This window comes from Leucopleurus acutus (assembly GCF_964270905.1).
Source record: "Leucopleurus acutus genome assembly, chromosome: 8".
NCBI classification, from domain to species: Eukaryota; Metazoa; Chordata; class Mammalia; order Artiodactyla; family Delphinidae; genus Leucopleurus; species Leucopleurus acutus.
This window is the reverse complement of record NC_139151.1, coordinates 12,881,473-12,905,233: the sequence shown is the minus strand read 5'-3', so window position 1 is coordinate 12,905,233 and position 23,761 is coordinate 12,881,473. Positions and strand designations below refer to the sequence as shown.

General features: G+C 50.0%; 1 protein-coding gene across 1 annotated transcript in view; it reads left to right on the top strand.

The window, feature by feature from the left end:
• The window catches only part of GRIK4 (glutamate ionotropic receptor kainate type subunit 4), a gene marked incomplete at both ends in the record, with an annotated part of 308,409 nt that overhangs the window by 138,580 nt on the left and 146,068 nt on the right, over positions 1–23,761 (top strand). The window contains 2 exons of the mRNA XM_082845308.1: positions 12,143–12,240; positions 16,415–16,580. Of these exons, the coding sequence (XP_082701434.1) occupies positions 12,143–12,240; positions 16,415–16,580 (264 nt within the window). The remainder of the gene's footprint in view (positions 1–12,142; positions 12,241–16,414; positions 16,581–23,761) is intronic.

The following is a 23,761-nucleotide window of genomic DNA, read 5'->3' as shown; positions in this document are numbered from 1 at the left end:
GAGAGCAGGACGGGAGGAAGGCAGTGGCTCTCTGTCTGTCCCACAGCGTCTTTAGTGCTCTTGTTGTGTTGGATCCATGCTCTTCCCTCTCTGCTACTTTGGTTTCCCTGGTTTATTCATCATGTCCCATAATGGCCATCCAGGCCCAGCTGACAATTTGTTTACCCATTCAGGAAACTTTTATAGAGCATTTGCTCTATTTCAGGCCTGACTCAGGATATCATGCATGGGGAACAATGCAGAAAACAAGATAGACACAGTCCCTGCCCTCAGGTGGCTTACAGTCTCTTTTCAGTGTGCAGCTTCCCTCAGTGCCTCTTGGTTTGGAGACAAGATAGAGGATCTGATTGGTCCTGTCTCAGAAGCCACAGGCACTGACCAGATGACCTAAGAGCTACCCTTGGGGAGAAAGTCCACTCCGAAAGACTGAGGGTGGATTTCTATCACACAAAACAGGGTTGTTGAGGCCAGCAGGATCTATGGACACAGATTCCTTCAGAAGAAGGCATGGTGGAAACGGTACCTGGAATTGTCATTCATTTATTCACTTGGTCAGTCAATAAATATTTAGTGAGTGCCTGCTGTACTCTATCCTAGGCAATGGGGATTCAGCAGGGCACAGGTAGAAATTCTAGTTGTCATAGAGGTTCAATTCTAGGCCAACAAAAGGAAGATTCAGATTTCTCAGGATCTTCAAAATGAAAGCAGAAATACCAGCAATGACCTCTCATGAATCTCCTGGTCCTGTCTGTATTGTAGTGTTTCTTTTTTGTGCATGAGGGCAGGTCGCAGACAGGGGTCCGGATGGCTAAATCGTTCTGTAGCCTATTCTTTGAAAAACCAGCTTCCCCTTCTTCTTCTTTGGTTCCTCAGGGTTTCCTTCGCAGAACAGAAAGCATGGATTGCCCACTGAGGATGGGGGTCATTAGCAGATGTAAATGTCTTCTCCCAATGACCCAGGCTTAGCGGAGTCAATACATCTAAAATATTAAGCTGGATGAATCGGGGGAAGAAAGGAGACTGATGTCTTTATTCCACATCACAGAGCTTTGGAGCATCTTTCTAAGGCCCCTCTTTTAGGCACCAAGTACTTTACCAACACGTGGCCCTCGGTTCAGCTTTTGCATCTCACTGTGTTTGAGGCGTGATTAGCATTTGTTAGAAAAGAGGGCTTTTGGATCCTTCTACCCCAAAGGCTTTTCATCTAAAGCCTGAGCTGCTCTCCCACAGTGAATTTTAAACACCACCCAGATAGTTCATAGAAAGCTTCCAGCCCCGCTTGCTCTTTCCCTCCCACAATAAGGGGGAGAGTGGGTGGTGGGTTACCGCGTTTAGCTGAAGCGGGATGGGGCGGGACTGGGGGGGTCAGTGGCGGGATGGGGGAAGGAGGTTAAAAGGAGGCAGGATCCCCAGATGGAGGAGGAACAACATCTCTGCGATCCCTACGTTGGGGAGACTGTGGTATAAAGAGTAGGAACATGGATTTTAGGATCAGACCGACCAGGTTTCAGTCCTGGCTCTGCTGTTTACTAGCTGTGTGACAGTGGACAGGCTGCTTAACCATTTTGTGCCTCCGTTTCCTCGTTTGTAAAATGAGGTGATGGTAATAACACCTCCTAGGGTCATTCGGAGCAGGACACGAGACAGTACAGGTGAGTTCCTTAGCACCGTGCACGTACCAGGTAGTTAGTAAGTGGCAGCTGTGGATTTCGTTGTTGGCTTTATTCTCTCCCCACCACCGCCTCCCCACCGTGGAGCTGGCTTCCTCCCCCTCTTACCATCATGTCTCTCTCCCTGTCTCAGAGTCCAGGCATCCCTACCTGGCAGCACCGTCTACCTCCCGGACTCCTCTCACACCGCCTGTCTTAATGTCAGGTGCCTCGTGGGGCCTCGATCATAACTGGATATTCCCCTCTCTTCCCCGTTTTCTGGGTTGATGCATCCGACAGCACCGAGCCTTTGTGTGCCTCCCAGAGCCAGCTACTGCTCCATCTCATGGTGGCTGTGTCTTCCCTGGGCTGGTGGCCTGGGGTTGATTTGCATTGTTAATGTAAAACTACTTGAGTGGCTCTGGGGGCCTGACGAATGCCCCCAACCTCACACCTGTCACCCGGTGCCCCGAGACTCCACTTCAAGGGGATAAAAGAGATCCTAGTGATGACATCCTTGGTTGCGGAAAGCAGAGGCTCTGATCTGAATGGAGTTGGTAGCAATCCTACAGGGTACTCTTGTGCCCGCTCTCGGCAATAGGGCAATAGGTGAGTTTCCAAAACTCTGCACAAATAATGAGTCACATTTGGGACGGGCGTGTCATTCAAGGGAAACAACGGCAATTTCAGAATCAAAGAGGATGAAGTGTAAAACCAAAGATGCTGGAGTTCAACCATCTCATTTGGTAGTTGAAAGCGAGGCTGGGAGATGGAAAGTATCACACGGGGTGTTAATAGCAACCTGGACACTGGAAAGATACAAGTAGCAAACCACCCACCCCGCTTTTATCTGGTTCACATAGATTTTCATATAGTGGGTTTATTTAAAGTGAGGGTCACCCGTAAAGGTTCCTCAGACCCACGTCTGATCCCCTCTGCCTCTTTGCCTGGTCACCATCATTGCCTCAGGCTTCTTGATGTTTGACTTCCCAGCTCCCTCTGTGCAGCCCACAGATCTGAAATAAGAGGGCTGGACAAGACCTATCAGGTCACCTCCCCGCATGGCCATCCCTTCCCTCCTGGCTCAAGTATCTTATCTCCATCTCTGCCTTTCTCGTGCAGCAGGCTCCCACAGCATCGCCCTCCTCTGTTCCTATAGATCCCTGTGTCTCCTACAGCGAACGTATTAGAGCTAAACTAAGTGCCGCCCCCTCCCTTATCACCCAGACACCCTGAGGCACCATCCCTGCTGCTGCCAGAGCCAGTCTGAAGTTTAATTTACTGCAGAGCTGGAAGCAGGAGCCTCCCCGTCAGCCCCTCACCTCTGCCCTGGCTTGTCTCTATGAGGACAAGCGTGCTATCAGCTGTCCACACTGTTTCCCCTGGAAACCCAGAGGCTCACTGGTTCTCGGGCCCCGTGAGGCCCAATTGCCTGGAAATGGGCACAGAGAGTGAGGTTCCAGCCGCCCCTGCTGCACAGGATCCCGAGCTTCTCGAAGGCTCTGTGGGCACGACCTCCGCTGATTCAGGGCTGCTTCTAGTGAGTAAAGGCTAACATCCCTCCATCAGCTCAATAGAATGACTCCAAGTCAGCATGAGGGAAAATGGTGAGAAGCCAGAGGAGAAAGTCATTGGAATAATGACGAGTCATTCAACACGCATTCCCCGCCTCCCTTTCCCACCTCACGTACGCATAACAGGGACGCAGAAATGCACTGAATTACAGTGGTTAGAAATGGCCTGGCCCAACCTCCTCATTTTACAGATGGGGAAACTGAGGCTCGCAGTCTTTCCCAGGAGGCGGCTAAGACACACATCTGAAAAGTGACATAAATCTCAGTAGCTCTGCTGTGGGCTTGCCAGGGAGTGGCTCAGACAAGGGCAGAATGAGGTCAGAAATAGGTCATAGGTGTAGCTAGGCGGTCAGGTAAGGCCGCTGGGCCAGAGCTTGGAATGTTTGACAGGTGAGGGCATCCACGCAGAAGCCTTAATAGCATGCTTGAGGAAGGAAAAAAACCAGAATACCTTGGGGCACAATGACAGCTGGGTGTGGCTAAAACAGGGGGCATCTGCCGGGGGGCGGTGGTGAAGGCCAGGACTGGAGAGCTGTGTAGAATAGCGGTCAGGATCCTAATCACCAGCACTGTGGGCTTATCTCCTGTGCCTCAAACTCCTCATCTGTAAATGGGAACAATAAGAGTTCTCACTTCATGAGGTTGCTGAAAGATTAAGTGAGATGATGCGCTTAGAAAACTTAGAGCGGTGCCAGGAGTCAGGTGAACTCTTGATAAATTTCACCTCTTAGTATGATTTAGTAGTAGAACTAGTATTGTAACTCCTCGCTCTCTGGATCATCGTAGGGATTCAGGGTGGTATTGTGTCTGCCAGCCCGGTGCCTGCGTGTGTAAACTCCCCGTACATGGTGTTGCTGCTTCCATGGTGGTCTGGGACCAGGCTGAGGGCTTTGAATGATACGCCGTTGGTGAGAGGAGCCAATGGTGGGTTTGTTTTCCTTCCAGTTTTATTGAGACGCAATCGGCATACAGCACTGTGTAAGTTCAAGGTGTACAGCATAATATTTGACTTACATATATCGTGAAATTATTATCACAGTAAGCTTAGTGACCATCCATCCCCTCCTATAGATGCAAAATCAAAGAAACAGAAAAAATGTTTTCCTTGTGATGAGAACTCTTAGGATTTACTTTCTCGGCAACTTTCCTGTAGAACATACAGCTGTGTTCATTATACTTATCACGCTGTGCGTTACATCCCTAGCTCTTTTATAATGGAAGTTTGTACCTTTTGACTGCTTCATCCAATTCCCCCTCCCCGCACCCTCTGCCTCTGGTAACCATGAATCTGATCTTTCCTATGAGTTGGTTTGTTTGTGTTTGAAGAATAATGGACCTACAGCGCTGTTGCTTACTGGTGTGTAACATAGTGATTTGATATTTCTATGTATTACAAAGTGATCACCACAATAAGTCTAGTTACCATCTGTCACCATACAAAGAAATAATACATTATCATTGACTATATTCCCCACACTGTTCATTTCATCCCTGTGACAGCCAGTGGCAGTTTTGAGTTCTCCGATACGCTGGGGCACGCTCACCAGGGAGGTCCCCATTGTGGGGCGTGACAGTGCACAGACCTGGCACTGCACCCTCACAGCACCCCTCTCGGCTCTTGAGGCCAGCAAGGCCAGTCCATTCAGCCCCTGGTCCATTCACAGAACTGAGAGTGGACCCTGCTCCCGAGGCTCTGGCACAAGGAGGGGTTAGTTCCTGGTGCTGATGGGGACGGTTGTTTGCCTCACTCCGGATAGCACGACCAAGCACACACAGAGACCTGCGCTCCGGCTCCACTCGGGCTTCGGCGCCCTGAAGTGTCTTTTTTTTTTTTTTTTTTTTTTTTATTGCGGTACGCGGGCCTCTCACATTGCGGAGCACAGGCTCCGGACGCGCAGGCTCAGTGGCCATGGCTCACGGGCCCAGCCGCTCCAGCCGCTCCGCGGCACGTGGGATCTTCCCGGACCGGAGCACGAACCCGCGTCCCCTGCATCGGCAGGCGGGCTCTCAACCACTGCGCCACCAGGGAAGCCCGCCCTGAAGTGTCTTTATGTGAAGGACTCTGAGCTCTCCCGGCCTCTGCTCCACATCGAAATCAGCTACCGCTGGCCCCGATTGTTTACCACAGGGGCTCCGGGAGCGCCACGCTGTAAATAAGGAAGCCCCAGTTTCCTCGTCCCCACCCCGGAAGCTGCCCCTTCCCTGGAGGGCCTGCCACCAGTGAGCCTGTGAGTAACTGCTCTGCACCATCTTCAGCACAGCCAGACCCTTCCCCTCCCTGTGAAGACTCAGAGAAGGTGAAGTTCCCATAAGCACCTCCCGTCCAGACCAGGAGTCTAAGGAGACTTCAATCCCGGCCGGAGCTGGTATCTCCAGGGGAAGAAGTTTCCCCTTCTTACAACATCCCATCATGGTGTTTTATTCCTGCAGCTGCTCTGTCAGTTGCCTTCCAACTCCTCTGCTGGCTGGGAAACTTGGTTGCCGTGGCAACATCACTCACCTCTCCCTGCTCCCTGGGAGGCAGAAGTAGAGTGCACCTCCCTCTCCTCCACCCCTCAAACTGCTCAGAGGTCCTCACGAGACAGCCGGGGCCTGCACAAACAGGGTCCAGGAAGTTTCAGAACTGGGGTCCTTTATAACCGATTTTCATTTCTACTGAAACGATGCCTGCACCCTTCATAGGGAATGAAAGAACAATTCCCAGATCCCAGGAAATGCCCAGGCCATGGCTGCTGGGAAGATGATAATTCACTTTCATTGCACTCATTTTGAATCATTTCAATTCAGTTGAACAAACATCTGTTGACTAATTCCTTTTTGCCAGGACTGAATAAATGTGACCCCTGCCTTCAAGGAGTTTCCAATCCAGTGGGAAATGGGAGATGGACACTCAAAACAGCAGGCACAGGTCCACGAACCCTTGAGGCCAGATGTGTTTAGATTTCAGAACTTGCCGGATACTGGAAAGGTCATGTGGTGCTTATACCATACATTAAGTAGCATCTCAGATGGGGCTTGGGGCTGAACCCCACACTCGAAATTAAATGCATGCTCACATTCAGATATTCATATATTATAAATAGCTTCACATCTATCTATTTAGATCAGATTTTGCCACCAAATGAGTTTGATGAAACCATTCAGTTTCAGAGCCTTTTGGATTTTGGAATTGGGAATAAGGGATTGTGACCTGTAAGAATTTCTTTTTAGGAGCAGCTTCTCCTTACTGAGACCCGGCATAATGAGCTAGCTTGGGGCAGAAGCTGGCCAGGAATTCAGAGAACAGGGATGCTGACCTGCCCAGCATGAAGCTGACTCAGAGCCACGGTGTGATGTGAATATTGGGAGGGAATGGCACCTTCTCACCTATGGGCAAGAACTGAGTGGGGCACTGGAGGATCAGTAGGAGTTTTCCAGGCGGAAGGGCAAGAGAGGGCCTAGACCATGGTAGTCTGTGGGTGCTAATGGACTCCTTCTCAGAAAAAAGTTTTTAAATGAATAAAATTATGTAGATAGGATGACCAGGGAAACCAGTTATATGGAAATGCAGTTAAAATATTTTAATAGTGATATATTAATGTATTTTAACTGTATTTCCATGTAATTGGTTTCCCTGGTCATCCTATCTATGTAATTTTATTCATTTAAAAACTTTTTTTAAACATCCTATCTATTAATGTATTCAATAGCTAAACGTTACGACTAGTGTAATTTCAAAGTAATTATGAATATGAATGATATTTCAAGACATCTGCAGCACTGTAATGTGATATGAAAACACTCACGATGCCTATCAATGACAAAGTCACAGCAACTGTTAATATACTGTGGTTTATTGCCTATATTCCAAATTGAAGGAAATGCTGAATTTTTGTTAGGGGTTAAGAGAAAATAATGCCATTTTTCTTCCCCCAGAATGTTCACAGACCACTGACTTCTGCCCACAGATCTCAGGCAGAAGGTTAAGAGCCCTGGTCTAGTCAGAGAGAACAACTTGGGAATAGGTTCAGGTAGGAAAATCTGGAGTGTGTTCCAAGTGAGCTGGCGGGAAGTGGGAGGAGATGTGCAGTGGTTGGGAGCTGACCCTGGAGTGAGGGGTCGGGAGTTTGAATCCTGACTCTGCCCTTTAACTTTTCTGTTTTCTTGTCTGTAAAATGAGGGTGACAGTAACAGTGTCTATCACATCAGGTTGTTTCCAGAATTAAATAAGTCAATTCACATAAAGTGCTTAGAATGGGCCATAAGTAGCACTTAATAAATGTGGGCTTTTATAACCTCTTCTTCCAGTCACTCCGCAGTGCATAACAATTTGCTGTATTTGCTTAGCTGTAGCCTTCATGTAGATATACATATAATTTTATATCCTGCTTCTTGCTCTTAGTATTATTACATAAATATTTTTAAGATTATTATAAACTGTTCATAAGCATTTTAAATGCCTAAGTAGTATTCCACTTGGATATATGACCCACACTTTAGATAACTATTGCCTTATGATTGGACATTTAGCTTATTTCCAATTTTCTATGAAAAGAGTTGAGTGGGCTTCAGTGTGGTTCAACAGCTATTTATTGAGCACGTTAACTCTGAGTCCAGCCCTGTGCTAGGCATGGAGGACACAGTGATAAATAAGACAAGCTTTCTGCCCTGCAGGAGCACACAGACCTACGTTTAGGATTATAATTGGCCTCACTTTGGAGAACAGACTGGAAAATGAAGAATCCTGGAGACGGAGAAAGCCCTTAGGAGGCAGGTAGCAGAAGGGGCTGACGGATCTGTGACAGTGGGAGTGGGAAGGAAAGGATAGTGGGGGGTGAGCAGGTCAAATGGTCAGAACCTGGCCCCTGATTGGTATAGCGAGTGAGTAGATGCAGTAAGGAAAGGTAAGGAAGAGGCAAGGGCGACCACGGTTTGAACTTCAGGAGCTAAGGGGGGTAAAGTGAAGTGGTTAAGATGCCAGATGGATCTCCAAAGTCAAGCCCAGCTCTACCATATATGACCTGTGTGACCTTGAACAAGGCACTTAAGTTTTCTAAGCCTCAGTTTCACCATCTGTAAAGTGGGGATAATAATGAGTCTTCCTGACAGTGTGGAGATCAAATCAGATTATGTATGAAAAGTATATAACAGACATGCTGTATTGGGAATAATAATAATGGGTCCTGTAGCACGTCAGTACCACTCTAAGTGCCTTGAATGTATTAACTCACTTTAATTCTCACGACATCCCTGCGGGAGAGGTGCTGTTAGCATCCCAGTCCTATAGGTGAGAAAGCAGTCTCAGAGAGTTTGGGTAACTTGCTCAAGGTCTCACAGCTAGTAAGTGACCCAGTCAAGACTCACTCTCAGATAGACTTGCATCAGAGTTCGTGCTCTTAAGGACTGTGCTTTCTGCCTTTCTGCCTCTCTCTCTGGAAGAGACACCAGAAGGAAGTCCCTGTGGCAACGCCCAGCAGGTAGGTGGAACGCGTTTTGAAACCCAGGACATGGGTCAGGGTGTTAGGATCACCTGGGCAGAGATGAGATGTGGAGTCCACAGGCAAGGTCGAGATTGCCCAGGGAGAGTGAGGCATGGCCAAAATCTGAATTTAGTGGAGAGGAGAAGGAAGAGGAGTTGGCTAAGGAAGTGAGAAAAACCAATCAGAGAAGCGGCTGAGAATCAGGATCGGATAGTGTCATGAAATTCAAAAGAACAATGCAATCAGCAGCATCAAATGCTACAAAAAGAGAGATAAGAACTGCTAAGAGGCACTGGTGACCTTGGGGAAGCAGGTGCAGCAGAACAAGATGGGGTGTGGTCTGGGGCTGAAAAGAGATGGGCGAAGTGGCTACAAGGAGTAGGGCAGACAGAACAGGTAGTGGGACGAACACTGGGTGGGTTCCGCAGACTTGAATTCCAACGCTGGCTCAGACCTTCATTAGGTGTGTGACTTTACGGGGAGTCACTTAACATCCCTAGGATGCTGTTGCCTTATAGGTAAAATCAGGAACTAAGCTCCACCCCTGAGGCTGCTGTAGGAATAGGAATTTGATGGCCAATGAATTTACAGCCCCTAGCAGCCCCTAGCTACTTCTGTTCAAGCCACGGAAGTAGCTTGAACTTTGAAGAGTGTTCTTCAAAGGTAAAGCCTGTCCACAGTTACTCTGTTGCTGGGGATGGTTCTGACACTTGGTACTACTGAGTCCCCCTCAGGCACCCACTGCTGGCAACCTGTCAGTCAGCTGAGATCCACGATGTTAAAGGACCCCCGCCTGAGCCTCAGGCTGAAAGAAGACCCCACAGGTCTATCGTTTGTGTGATAAATTACAGGTCTGTCATTTGTGTGATAAGTTACAGCACCGGGATTTGAACCCTGGTGCTCTACCCCACCGCCTGTGCTCCATTAGAGCCATAACTTGGCTGTATGGGCCAGTGGTTAGGACTCTGCTTTAGGAGGAAGAGCACCAGGTTGCAGCTGTGGCTTTGCAGCTGGCTCGGTAAGGATGCTTGGACTGATTCCTTAACCTCACTGTACTGACCTGACACTTGATGTGAGTAGGAGGAAAATGTGTCCAGAGATGAGCTTTGAGGTTTGCAGAGAAGGACGTCTCATAGCGAGACTGGGAACCACAGAGTATAATCCGAGGGGCAGCTCTGTGGTTCTGATATCACCATGCGTGTGCTGAGAATTGTCCTACGTTCTCTCTCTGTCTGTTTTCTCCTTTTCCTCCCCCCTTCCTTTCTCAGTCTGTAACATTTTTTAAAAGTAATTTTTATTGGAGTATAGTTGCTTTACAATGTTTTGTTAGTTTCTGCTGTGCAGCAAAGTGAATCAGCTATATGTGTACATATATCCACTCTTCTTTAGATTTCCTTCCAATTGAGGTCACCACAGAGCACTGAGCAGAGTTCCCTGTGCTATACAGTAGGTCCGCATTAGTTATCTATTTTATACATAGTATCAATAGTGTATATGTGTCAATCCCAATCTCCCAATTCATCCCACCCCCTCCTTCCCTCCTTGGTAACCGTAAGTTTGTTTTCGACCTCTGTGACTCTATTTCCGCTTTGCAAATAAGTTCATCTGTAGCATTTTTCTAGATTCCACTTATAAGCGATAATATACGATATTTGTCTTTCTCTCTCTGGCTTACTTCACTCTGTATGACAATCTCTAGGTCCACCCATGTTGCTGCAAATGGCATTATTTCGTTCCTTTTTATGGCTGAGTAATATTCCATTGTATCTATGCACCACATCTTCTTTATCCATTCTTCTGTCAACGGACATTTAGGTTGCTACCATGTCCTGGCTATTGTAAAATCAAAACTACAATGAAGTATCACCTCACACCGGTCAGAATGGCCATTATCAAAAAATCTACAAACAGGGCTTCCCTGGTGGCGCAGTGGTTGAGAGTCCGCCTGCCAATGCAGGGGACACGGGTTCGTGCCCCGGTCCGGGAAGATCCCACATACCGCGGAGCGGCTGGGCCCGTGAGCCATGGCCGCTGAGCCTGCGTGTCCGGAACCTGTGCTCTGCAGCGGGAGAGGCCACAACAGTGAGAGGCCCGCGTACCGCAAAAAAAAAAAAAAAAAAAAAAATCTACAAACAATAAATGCTGGAGAGGGTGTGGAGAAAACGGAACCCTCCTATACTGTTGGTGGGAATGTAAATTTGTACAGCCACTGTGCAGAGCAGTATGGAGGTTCCTTAAAAATCTAAAAATAGAACTACCATACGACCCAGCAGTCCCACTCCTGGGCCTATATCTGGAGAAAACCATAATTCGAAAGGATGTAGCATTTTAAAATCTTACATTCTCTCCTCTTCTGACTGCGTGTCCTACCCATCCACTCATTCATCGAACAAACATGAACTGGGCGCTTAGAAAACATTGTGCTGGACACCAGGGAAATGCGAAGTGGGGATTTAGAGATAAATGCGTCTCAGCTCTGGCCTTTAAGAGGTTTGAAATCTAGTGAGAGGAGAAACACATCTAAACAACAAACTGAAACAGACACATTTACAAGTGTCTTAGAACAGAGGGAAAATCCATGGGCCTCGGAGCCCCAGGGAGGATGGATTCTACTTAAAGGAGTTGCGGGAGGGGTAAGGAGAAGGTGGCATTTGAGGTGCTTCTTGACAGGTGAGTGAGCGTCCGGGGTAGAGGAGGGAAGGGTGCCTTCCCCAGGGGGAGGTACAAGGTCACAGAGCGTGCTGGTTGGTCAGGAAGGCATGTGATGGGCTCAGGGAAGCAGGAGCACCAGGCTCCAGGCCAGGTGAAAGGAGGGTGGCATTGAAAGACGCGGGCCCTCTCGGCCACTCACTCTCTCTCTTCCTTCTCCTCTCTCTCTCCTGTTCCCTTTGACTTTAGCTGAGCTTCTTTCTTCTCTCTGCCGGCCTCATCCTCACTATCCTTTTTCTCTCTGCTTGTCTACCTTTTTTCCTCTCTAGACTCTCTTTCTTTCTCTTTGCGGGGGCTAACAGGTTGCATGCTGGCTGGCCGTCCTGTGAGCTGGACCCACAGCCCCTGCAGCAGCCATGCCCGGGCTCCCAGCACCCATCCTGCAGGCTAGGCAGAAAGGGGGTGGGACGTGCAGGTTTCCACTGTGCGCCTCCATCCTTCGGTGACAGCCCAGACAATTTATACACCCTGTTGGCCGAGGCCGTATGTTGTCATAACCTGGGTCATTTCCTCATTTAATACCATCCATAAACTCCAATAAAACTGTCCTGGAGCCCAGTAGTCCAGGGGAGGAGAGGCACTGGGTTTGGAAGAATAGGAGGGGGGACCAGGACGGGGACGGGGGTGGGCGGGAGGTGAGGGGCCAGCGGAGGGAAGATCGGAGGACTCGAAGCCGAAGCCCACGCCCCACCTGATGAGCGCCTTGTTTCCTTTCCTGCTCCCCACGTTTTGCCCCTGCTGCTGGCTGCAGTGTGTCAGATCCTTCCCAAGGGGGTGGTCGCTGTCCTGGGACCATCCTCCAGCCCGGCCTCCAGCTCCATCATCAGCAACATCTGTGGGGAGAAGGAGGTGAGTGCTGGGCAGGGTTGGGGGGCTCTCTGCAGGCTGGCAGCCTGTGCCCCAGGCCCAAAGATATCATGGATTCTTAAGGGCTAGAAGAGTGAATCAAGTCTGGTTGGTGTCACTAATAACATCAATACAAATAAAAGAACTGGGCCTTTGTTGGTCACTTACTTTTTTCAGGTTGCTTGGATGGAGGGGACTCAGAGGAAGAGTTTCATAAGATTTTCAAGCTGAGCCCCTCCGAGTCTTGGGGTCCTGTGACAGGGGAAGGGGGTGTCCCTTGAAGGCGGCAGGTAGAGGGAGAGGCTGGGGAGGGTGGTGGTCCAGGGGAGGCCAAGAGGGCAGAAGTCTGAGCTCCACAGAAACAGCTGCGGAGTCTCTGTTTAGATATTGGGATTCTGGGGAAGAATGCCTTTGGGGCGAGGCCTTGCTACATTTTAGTGCTGAAATAAAGTTTGAAAACCTCTGTTTTGTAAGCTTTCTAGAAAAGAGATTTTATTTCGCTTTCTTCTTCATTCACCAATTCCAGGGTTTACTTCTCCAAAGTGTTGGGTCCATTCCCTCTAGCCCTCGTTCCCTGGGAGATAAAGATGGCCTGCTCCCTATTCCAGCAACTCTCTCCCTCCTTTTCCCCCAGAGGAAACAAATTGGAAACTTCAGAGATTCTATTGCCGGAATCTTTCCTAGTCCTTCTTGGAATCAGTCAGTCCTTCCCCTTTCAGATACATTCCTGGGAGACAGTGGCAAGGTGACCCCATAGCCTCCCAAGGGCCTTCTAGCCAGGTCTTTGGGGAACAGATGGAGCTTGGTGGTCAGGAGCTGTGGAGGGGCAGGGCGGGGGTACAGGAGACGGAAGGGCAAAATTGGCACCTGTCCTGGGAGCCTAGAGGCTCAGCCTTCCAGAAGCGTTAGCTTTGGGAGGGTCCAGTTCTTGCAATAGGATGGGGCACCTCCTTAGTGAGCTGCCCTCACCGAGGCAGTGGAGCAATAGTCAGGCCCCTGCTTAGCCCAGGCCCTCTGGAAGCCACTCCCTTGATGCTCCCACTTCTCTTATGATCAGAGGGCTTGGTCCCTGCGGCTTTGGGAAGAATCCTGGTCTTCTTTGTTTTAGGAACGCACTCTAGGAATTGTTATCAGCACAGTAGAGTGCCCTGCGGTCCTAGCTCCAGTCCTGCAAGGGGTCTTACTTACCACTGCCCTGTAGGCTGAATCCTTGAGCTTCAGGCCACGCGCAGGGTCTGTGTTGACAACTCCCCATCCTTCCTCCCAGATGTCCTGAAAGATGACTCCCGAGCCAGCCCAGGCCAAAAAAAAGAGCTTCTGTCCCACTGCAGTCCCTTCCAGCATCTCCCAGGCCTGGGCCCCTGCAAGTTAGACCTGACGCTTCATTTAAATCTTTCTTGCCAGGCTCCACATAACAGCTCAGATCTGTGGCAGGTTGTTATTTCCCGGTTGCTCTGATCTTCACCAAGTGAGGTTGCCAAGACTTCGGCTGCCCATTTCCTCTTTTCTGCTCTCTCCTTTTTGTTCCCCCCCTCCCTCTTCCCCAGAAAACTTTCCTCCCTGTCCCCTACAGTCATCCCCCCAGTGTCCACTCCAGAATGGCCTCCTCTTGGTGTTCAGCAGCTATTTTATCTCAGAGAACACACCCTTAACCCTGCTTGGCATATCAGGCCGGAGGTGGAGACCCTGATTTGCACCCATCTTCCCATCCCGCCGCCCCGGACCCTGTGCCATTGACCAGCCAGGCAGGCTGTGCTGCCCAGGGAATGGCCAGATGGTTACCCCTCCTTTGTCTGGTCATGTTCCTTCCAGAGCAACCTTCCCTCTCCATTCAGATTTTGCACTTCTTCTACTATTTTATGAGGCTGAACTGCCTCACACTGATTCCCTTCAGCTTCAGGGAAAAGAAATGGAGTTCTCACTGAGGAGTTCATTCTTTTAAATGCTGCTAAGGTGTCTGCAGCCCCTGTGGCCGGCTGCTTTCTGCCTTGCTGCCCTCCCCTCCATGCCGCTCACCTCTCCATCCCCCCACCCCTCCATGATGACTTCCGGGGATGCATTTGCACCTGCAGATCCGTCTTGGATTGATCTCTGTCCCAGAGAGAGACTCAGCAGGATTGGCCTGGCCATCCCTTCCGGGGCCCATCAGAGCAGCTGGCTGCCTCCCAGCAGCCTTCAAGATGCCAGGCTGTGCTGGAGACTTCGCACCAGCTCCCCTTCTTAGGGAGGCCCCTCAGCCCTCACCCCTTGCACATACAGACCTAAGAGCTTTTGCAGGAGCTTCAAGATTTGGGGAGAAAGGGGGAAGGGGATGAGAAAAGGCATTGCCTAAACACTTACCCCACGTGTTAGGAACTGAACTAGCACATCCTTCACATACAGGGTCTCGTTTTGTCCTCCCAAAGCTCAAGAAGCACCTGTTGTTTCTCCGTGTTAATGAAGCTTAGCCAGGTTAAGCAGTTTGCCCCAAATCACACAGCAGAACCAAGATGCAAACCCAGGACTGTAGACTCTAAAATGCATTTTCCTGAGTCTTTGCTTTCCTGAGCCTTTTGCCTGCGTCATCTCTGGGATTGGTGGATCCAAGGGAATCTCTAAGGGTACTTTCTATGGGGGGTAAGTTAGCTGCTGCTGGAACCCGGTAGGCTGGATGGCCACACGGAGAGGGCCTTGGGCAGAGATGCTCAGATGTGTAAGCCAGCCAGCCTGGCCACCCTGCCCCTGCCCAGCCTGGCCTCCATCTTACCCTTCTGTGACCTTTTTTCCTTTCAAGGTGCATTTGTTATTCATTTTAGACAGATTGTAAGCGTTGCAAAATATGGGAAGAAAGACCCCTTAGGACACACCCCAGGTCAACGTCGCTCTTTAATGTCGTTACTCACCAGTCTCTCTCCCCAGTTCTATGCTTTTCGGTCTCTGCTAAAAAATATTGGTTGCCCTCTCTCTCTGGTTCAAGGGCTAATCCTAGTTGAATTCAGGAATTTTCTCCCAAGTTTCTGCTAAATCTTTACCCTCCCCTCATCCCAGTCTCAGAGGAGCTCTGGTCTCTGGCTGACTTCTTTCAGAAGCTTAAAAGGATAAGGTAGCAGAATCCTACAGAGACCGTGTCAATGTCATCCCAGACTCTGGGCCAGCCCAGGCAGGGAAAACTTCTGCAATCATGTCTGAATAACCCATGCTAGGAACCAACCAACTCACCATCAGGAAGTTCTTCTTGCTGTCCACCCTCAATCTTACTCACTTTCACATCAGTCCAAACCCATGCTCACAATAATCTGGCCCTCACACTGGGCACCGTAAGTGAGGATGAGGGTTGAGGTTTCAGCCCCATCTCCGATAGAGGCACAAGCAGCCTTTAGCTCTTCTGGCTCTGGGTACCAGGGTGACATAATAAAATCAAGGTGGATGGCAGCTTATTACGTTTTAACTTTCCTATTACCTACCCAGTAGCCTAAGCTTCCGGTAAAGCAGCCATTCCAGCCTGTTAATATCTCTTTCCTGGAGAAGAGAGGCAGAAGGCAGGGGCAGTGCCTCCCTGAAATGTCAGGAATAGATGCAGAGGGAAGCTGACACTGTCCTAATGAAGCCATAGCAGGTATTTATTTACCGGGCTCCATCCGGAGGCCCTCTAGATGGTTTCCCAGCCTGCAGCGCGTCCCCCTCCTCACGTAAGTCTACCGAGGAACCCATCCCAGGCCTTTAGCCAGGATGGGAGCTGGTTTATTTATCTGTTGGCTAGGCTGGGCTGAGGGGGCCCTCCCTTAGTCCCCAGGGCATCTCTGCTCTGATTCATTAACCACACATCAAATAGTATAAGGATTATGCCTTCAAGAGCCATCTGTCTGTCTGCCCAGCAGTGGGCAGTTCTTCTAAGAATAAAGACCTATTGTTTTGTCTTCTCAGGGCCACAGACCCCAGCTCCAAGGTCCACAGTACATTTATCCAGGTCCCCGGCTGAAGGGTTTCCCATTCTGGGTCTCACGCGTTGTCATGGATGCCACATCATCTTCCTCCTGTGGAGTGGGTGCCCCGAGTCTTGCAAATTCCATCTCTTGCCAGGCAAAGGTCTTTTACAAAAGAAGCCACCCTCTGCAGCTTTGTCTCACTCATCCCTCTTTTCTTTTTGTCTCGCTGGTTCCGGATCTTCCCTGCTGCCCACTTTTGCTCCTCCGCCCAGGTCCCTCATTTCAAAGTGGCCCCGGAGGAGTTTATCAAGTTCCAGTTCCAGAGATTCACAACCCTGAACCTCCACCCCAGCAGCACTGACATCAGCGTGGCTGTAGCTGGGATCCTGAACTTCTTCAATTGCACCACCGCCTGCCTCATCTGTGCCAAAGCAGAATGTAAGTTTCCCCAGGCTGGCTCCACCCGAGATGGTCAGATCTTGTTGATTTCAACCTGATTGAATTGCCCCCCGGCTGCAGATGATACGCCAAGAAGGGGCGGGCTCCTTCCAATCGTGGGAACGACAACCAAAGGGTTCAGGGATTCCTAAGTGTCCTCGGCTGTTTTCCGTGTGTGTAGGTGAAAGAGAGAGAGCAGTCCAGGAACACCCTTTGCCAGAACTCCCTGTGCATGCGCGGAACAGAGAGGAGCTCAGTTACAGGGAGACTGGCCAACCACCAAGCCTTTTGGCATCTGCAAACGCAATTCTCACGTTTTCAGCCTCATTGTTGAGGAGCTACAAAGAGAGAGAGAGGGAAAACATAAAATTAGATGCATTTGTACTTGATGGGTTGAAGAGCTTCTTTCCTCAGAGAGTAGATTTTTCTGATGGAACAAGGTCCAAGGTCAATTCCCGATAAATTTTTTTTGTTTGTTTTTGCAAATGCAGGTTTTAGAAATGCATTTTCTCTGACTCTCAACTTGCGACATAAATTTAGTGTTTATGAGATTTAGCTAATTTAAGCCAGCACATTCCAGCAAATCTGTGCATCTGTGTGCTCCCGGTGACAGCTGTGCACCACACACAGTCAGACAGGTGCTGGCTACTGGCTCGGAGCCCGAGATGCAGGCGTCTGTGTCATGTGGCTCACCTGTGCAGGTCTTCCCATGCGGGTCTGGGTGGGCTGCACTGGAAGAGGTTCGCCATCTCCATAAGGCTCCTCTCTATGGCTCCTCAGAACTGCTCTGCAGTGTAAGTCCCTCCTCCATCCTGGAATCCCTACAGCATCTGAAAACAAAAGCCCCCTCCCTGCCAAGGGTCAGAACCATCTTCCTTACGGGACCTCTGCACCTTACTGACTCCACTTGTACCTGCATTCATTTATTCAACACAACGCGATTATTTGCTCTGTGCTACCCAAGAAAGAAAGTAGCTGAGTCCCAACTATGTATGTTTTTTGGATACCTTATTTAATTATTACAACAACCCAGTGGGTTTGGAAATGTTGGAATTCCCCATCTTAAAGTTTAATACAATGTATAGTCCAGTTCCTCAGTCTCTCTAGCCACACGTCAACTGCTCAATAACCACGTGTGGACAGTACAGATATAGAACGTTTCTGTCTTCACAGAAAGTGCTACTGGACAGCATTGTTTTAGATCATAAGGGTTTTATGGACAAAGCATTTTGTGGCTAAAAAAAGAGAGAACTGTTTAGATAACACTTCGTTCTATCTCTCCCTCGTGGAGATTTTCAGCACACATTAGCATGGACACCCTGAGTTGTCCTGTGGCCAAAACAACTATTTACCTCAGCATCTTCCAAATAGGTTTGATCATATGCCCACCAAAGGATGCTGATCTCAAAGCTCACAGGATGCTAGCATGTGATGGAACAGAGCTGGGATATGTTGCATTCCACCAGGTGGCCCTCCTCATGTAGCATCCTCACAGCATTGAAAGGTATAACAGAATCAAGGATTCTCCCCCGGAAATTTCTGCCACAAGCCCACTCAGGCAGGACTGAACTGGCACACCCCAGGCACCCAGCGAGAATGTTGAGAGACAGAGGACAGGCTGTAAATATGCCCAGGCAAAGATTGTCCTGCAGCCCTCATCTGTGCTGGCTACAGCGTCTCACCAACCTGACAGGAAGTTCTTTCTTGTGTCTAGCCACAGTCCCTCTTGCTTTGAAGCTGAGCCCTGTTTCCTCTGCTTCAGCTCTTACTGGGCTTTGGGAAGTAAGTTGTTCAGATGTTTAACACCTGCTGTGTGCCAAGTACCATGCTAGATACTGTTGCCTCCTAGCCCAGGGCTATTTCCACTGGAATTGACATTCTCTGACATTCTAACAGTTCCTTGCAGATTGCAAAGCACTTTCACTTATGTTTTCCCACTCTACCTCCCTCTTTCTCAGTCATTCTGAGCTGAGCAGAGAGTCTTGGAGCTGCTAAGTGACTTGACTTTAAGGTCACGAAGCTGGTACATGACAAAACCAAGACTCTTAACTCTGGTCCTCCGACTATGAGCCAGGGCTTCCTCCTCCGAGGCCCCTCCCACCCTCCTGGGCTGCAGCAGCAGACTCAGAGGAGCAGCTCGGGGTGGGCTGTACCCAGCAGGCACAGTGTCCTTTGAAGGGCAGAGATCTCCCTGGAGCAGTGTGTCCCCTTGCTCCGTTGAGTAGGGTGCGGGATGGCTGAGCACAAAGTTCTGGAGAGGATGAGCCTGCCCAAGTGCTAGAGAGGCCGGCCCACCTCCCAGGGGAGACGCATCAACCACACAGCGCTGCTCGGAGGACTCATCTGTGGAGGCTGCTGAGTGACTCTGGCCCCACCTACCGGGGGGAGGGAAGGTGGGGCAGAGCAGGAGAAGTTCAAGGGCAAAGAGGATTCAAAATCTAATCAAAGGCTGAAGAAATGAGGGACTGAAGGGAAATGCAGCTCAGAGCTTGGGAGGAGACACTCTTCCATCTTCCTTATTAATGCAGGGCCAAGAGATGCTGCAAGTCGAATTAGGAACAGGAATCTAATTCTATTTTCCTGCTGTCAAAATTAAGCATAACAGAGATCATTCCCTGGGGAATCATGCCATGTACTCTCCTTCTTCCCCAAAGTAGATTTTCAATAAGCAGGTTTTGGACCAAGTAGAGTTGTACTGTGGATTACATTATTTTTCTTTAATGGGGGAAAAAAATTAGAACATCTCTGCAAGTACCTAGTTCTAGTGAGGCTGGGGGAGGAGAAGTGAGGAGCCCAGGCACGGCCATCTGGTCAACCCCGCGGAGCCTGGGGACAGGGGGAGTTTGCTGTTAGGGGACTTCCTAGGAAAGTTGGGGTTCCCCACTACTGTCCCCAAGGCCCCTTTGGTGAGCCCTGCCACAGAGTTACCTTTTGAGACACTCAGGCTGGACCCAGAGCCTTTCACTCTTCGTGGCCACAAGTATAATATTCCGTGTATTTTCCTGGTATCATTGTACATAGCTCAAATCAACTTTTTTTTCAGGCTTGCTTTGGTGTTTCTAAGTATTTTAATGTCCTTTTTTTGTGGTTACAAGTCCTGAGCCCCTATACCCTCTGCCGTTTATGTGCTACCTGTGTGATCTTGGCAAAGTAGACTTAGGCACTTGCTAGCCTCTGTTGTCTCATCTATAAAATGGGGATGAGGCTTCCTCCCTCCCAGGGTGGTTGAGGGGATAAAATAGGATGACACACAGTGTATAACAGCATCCACACCTAGGGAACACACAGCACACATGGTTTTAACTCTCTTTCCTTCCTGGAATCCCTTTTGAACAAGGCCAGGCCAGGACCTGCAGTGGCATGACCGGAGTTCCGCTCTAGCCTTGTAGCATCCCTGTGTTGGCTAAACTCGGTCCAGATGTTGGAGAGGAGAGACTCTTGTCTCCTGGGGAGGAAGTGCGGCTGAAAAGAAACGCAGGCTGGTTCAGTAAAATGGGAACCGTCTTTGCAGGCAATCCAAGCTGCTCCACTACTCATGAGCTGTGTGATGTGAAGCAGGTCACTCTACCTCTCTGAGCTTTAGTTCCCTGCCATGTAAAGTGGGGATAATAGTGCCCCTCAGGGTGATTGGGTGGAAGTTATCTGGACCCAGAATGTAATACACATTTAATTACTGTTACTTTATCCTGCAACCCTGGTTGTGGCAGTAGCGGATGGAGGACTGGTGTGTCGGGAATGATACCCAGAGTCCCGTGTGAGTAGCTGGGGGACGAGAGGGGCAGTAGTTGGCCTTTCTAGTGCCACCGCCCCAGGAGGCACTGTGAGAGAGCTTTTGCTTACGGTGATACAAATTAACCACTTACGGAACACTTACTATATAACGAACACTCTGCTGAGGGCTTGAAATTATCTCATCTAAACCTCACATTAACCATATAAGATGGGCTCTATAGACATTTTTATTATATGCGTGAAGAAAAGAGAGATTAAGTCCATTTTCAAGGTCACATGGTTCTTGTTGCCCCCTCTCCCTGCATCTCCGAACACTGTAGAAGAGACAGAAGTGAGGGACCATTTTTCCTATTTTATGGGAGGACTGAGGCCTTCTTCCCAGGCAACTCAAGTGGTGAATCAGAGGCCAGAGCTTGGAATCAGAAACCTGGGTTTGGACCTTGGCCAGTTAGTTCTGTGATCTGTCCCAGCATCTCTCCTGCTGCAGTGATTTGGTCTCTACCCAGGAATAATGATAATAACTGCTTCCAGGGCACTTGTAGGGTTAAATCAACAGTATGTGAAGAAGCTTAGGAAACACTGAAGGCAGTTCTCAGGGCAGGGATGCCTCCTGGGCCCCAGTAATTAATAAACCAACAAACACCCTGAAGTGGAGAGGCGGAGGGGAGCACAGAGGGCAGGTTCTCCCCACGCCCATCCTTGCTGTCAGAGAAGGGGGCCGCCTCCATGGCCGAGCAGGCAGCAGGTGGTCCTCCTGGGACTGAGAAGTCTCAGCCTCCTCCTCCGTCCCCTCTCTGTCTCCTCCTCTGGTCCCCATAATCTGGCCCTTTCTGTCCTTTCTTGGGGCCAAGCCCAGGTGTGGGATGGGACAAAACCAAGAAGCGGGTGAAATACGTACGTCGTTCAAGCATTTGAATGTGTTCAATGCCCCTGCCCCACTGACAACACGTCGGACCCTCCTCCCTCTCTCTCCATCAGAATCTGCTCCCTGGAAAAACAGGACGTGAAAACCGTACACCCGAGGAACTTGCACCTAGCAAGGGGAGGGGACTGGAGATGTACCAGGTTTAGGGCACAGTGCATGGTGGTGAACTCACATCGTCTCCCTACATCCTCACCATGATCCACTGGCCGGTATTCCATCAGCTGCCTCCCACAAGATTTTAAAGTGTCGCCCCTGCTGGGAATATTAACATTTTCCAGAATCAAAGCTTGCAGCCCAGGGCATCAGCCAGTGGAGAGGAGGGATGCCGTTGACATGATTATTTATTCTTAATTTTTGATGCAAAGGTCCTCTGTGTCCCCTGCAGACCCATCCCTTAGGCGTTTGTGTCCTTGTCCTGCAGACCTGTGTAACCCCTGCTGTGCCTTTCTCAGCCTCTCCGTCCTTTTCCTCCCCGCCCCACCTGGCCCCTGGGTCCCAGTCCCAGAAGCCAGTCTCCCTCCTTCTTCCTAGAACAGCCAGCCTACTGGGTTTCACATCGATCCATCCCATTGCATACTGAGCGAGACTCATAGGTTCCCCAGGTCCCGCTCAGCCTTGGCCTCAGCAGGCAGACTCGCTGCTGGGCCAAGGGTCCCTCAGGAGAGGAGGGTCAGGGTGGAGGTGGAGGGGGAGCAGGGAGAGAGCAGCTTTTAACCCTTCTGGTGGCATCTGCCTTTGGCAAATCCCTTAGTTCCATGAAACAGATAGAGGTGAGGAGAACGACAATTGGAAAATACCAAACTGCACTGAAAAACTCTCATCTTCTTTATGTAACTAAACCACTTTTCCTCTTCTGCAGATGCTTTCCTCTACCTAGAATAAAAAAAGCATCCTTTTCTGATTCATAAAGACTCTCTGGGCTGGAAAGACATCAACATTTTTGTAGTTCAGCTTTCCGACCCCTGGTGTCATTCCCTCTACAGCCATGCTCAACTGGGGCTTCAGTCTTTCCTTGACTACCTCCAGCAATGGGGGACTCACTCCCTCCTGATGCAGCCCACTGCCTCTTTAGATGGTTCCAACAGAGCTTCTTCCTTATCATAGCTAAGTGTGTCCCCTGCGACTTCCATCCAGTCATTATTTCTGGGGTTAGCCCTTGACTACAACTCAAGAGCAGGTCTGTCTTATGACAGCCCTTCCCCTCTTCCTCAGACCAGGCACCCACTTCCTTCAGTGGCTCCTCAAGTGACGTGCTGTCTGTCCCCACCTGGCAGTGCTGCTGCCCTGATCTGTTAGGATGCAGAGTCTCTCTCTTCCCCCAGAGGTCTGCGTTCAGTCCACCAGCAAGCACCGTGCATCCCACCTCACAGTGGGGATGTGCCAAGGAGTTTGAAATAGGAGCCCTGCCTAAACTGTGAAATAATTACAGCACATGTTATCTATCATAATACATGCATATATGCATAAGCATATGCTATCAAATGTTTCATATGGTTTATAACCAAGGGCTGTATTCTGTGAATTGGATAATAAATCCTGTGTGAGTTGGGAGAAGAGAGAAGTGGGTGGGGGCTGGAGATCAGAGAGAGGGTTTGGGGGAGGAGATGGGGTGAAGGACTGTTGGGATGTGAGTGAGTGGGGTGGTGGTGGATGGAAGCCAGATTGGGGGGGCACCTTCTGGGTGACAGACACTGTTCTGCTGACTTGCCATCCTCTGACTCCCGCTGTAAGGTAGTCTTGACGCTTATCTCACAGATGAGGAAATGGAGGGGCAGAGGGGCAGAGAGAATGGCTCACACTAGCTAACCTACGGGCGGTGCAGGAGCTGGGATTCACGGCCCACCTGGCGCTCTTTCTGTTACTTCAGGTGCAGTGCAGCCTGGGAAAGGGAGTGACTGGGTAGGAGATCCTGGGGACAGTTGCGGACCTCCCAGGGACTCGCTGCCCTTCTCCCCTGCCCTCCCCTGGGCCTTCCCTGCCTCCCTGCAAACAGTGTTGGATGAGAAGGGGAAGGGATGCTGCTTCCTTGTTTAAAAGGCAGCAGAGCACCCCAAGGGGGAGCGGGGGGTGGGGCATGTGGGCATCTATTAGAGCAGGGTCCCCAGTTTCCCTGACACGTTGGGGCTCTTTTACCCGGGAGCTCAGCGCACCTGCCAGCTTTAACGGGATGAAGGGTCCCTGGGCTGCCTTTGCCAGGCTGCTCCGTGCTGTGTGTAATTGTACTGTCACTCCCCAGGCTTTTGTCTTCTCCCACTGAACTCACTGCCCATCTGAAGGATCCCAGGCCTCTCTCCCCGTCAGGCTCCAAAGATTCCCCCTGCTGCATTCCAGGCCCTGTGGGGGTTCACACCCACCATTCCTCCGTTACTCATACCTCCAGCTGCTCCCTTAGAGCGTGTCCTGGCAGATCTTTCCTTGAGCCAAGGAGAAGGCCACGACTTCAGCAGCTCCAGCTCTGTGGCCTCCCCGACCTCCTTATCCTTTGGATCGGGCGCTCAGACCTTTGTCCAAGTGGGATTTTGCT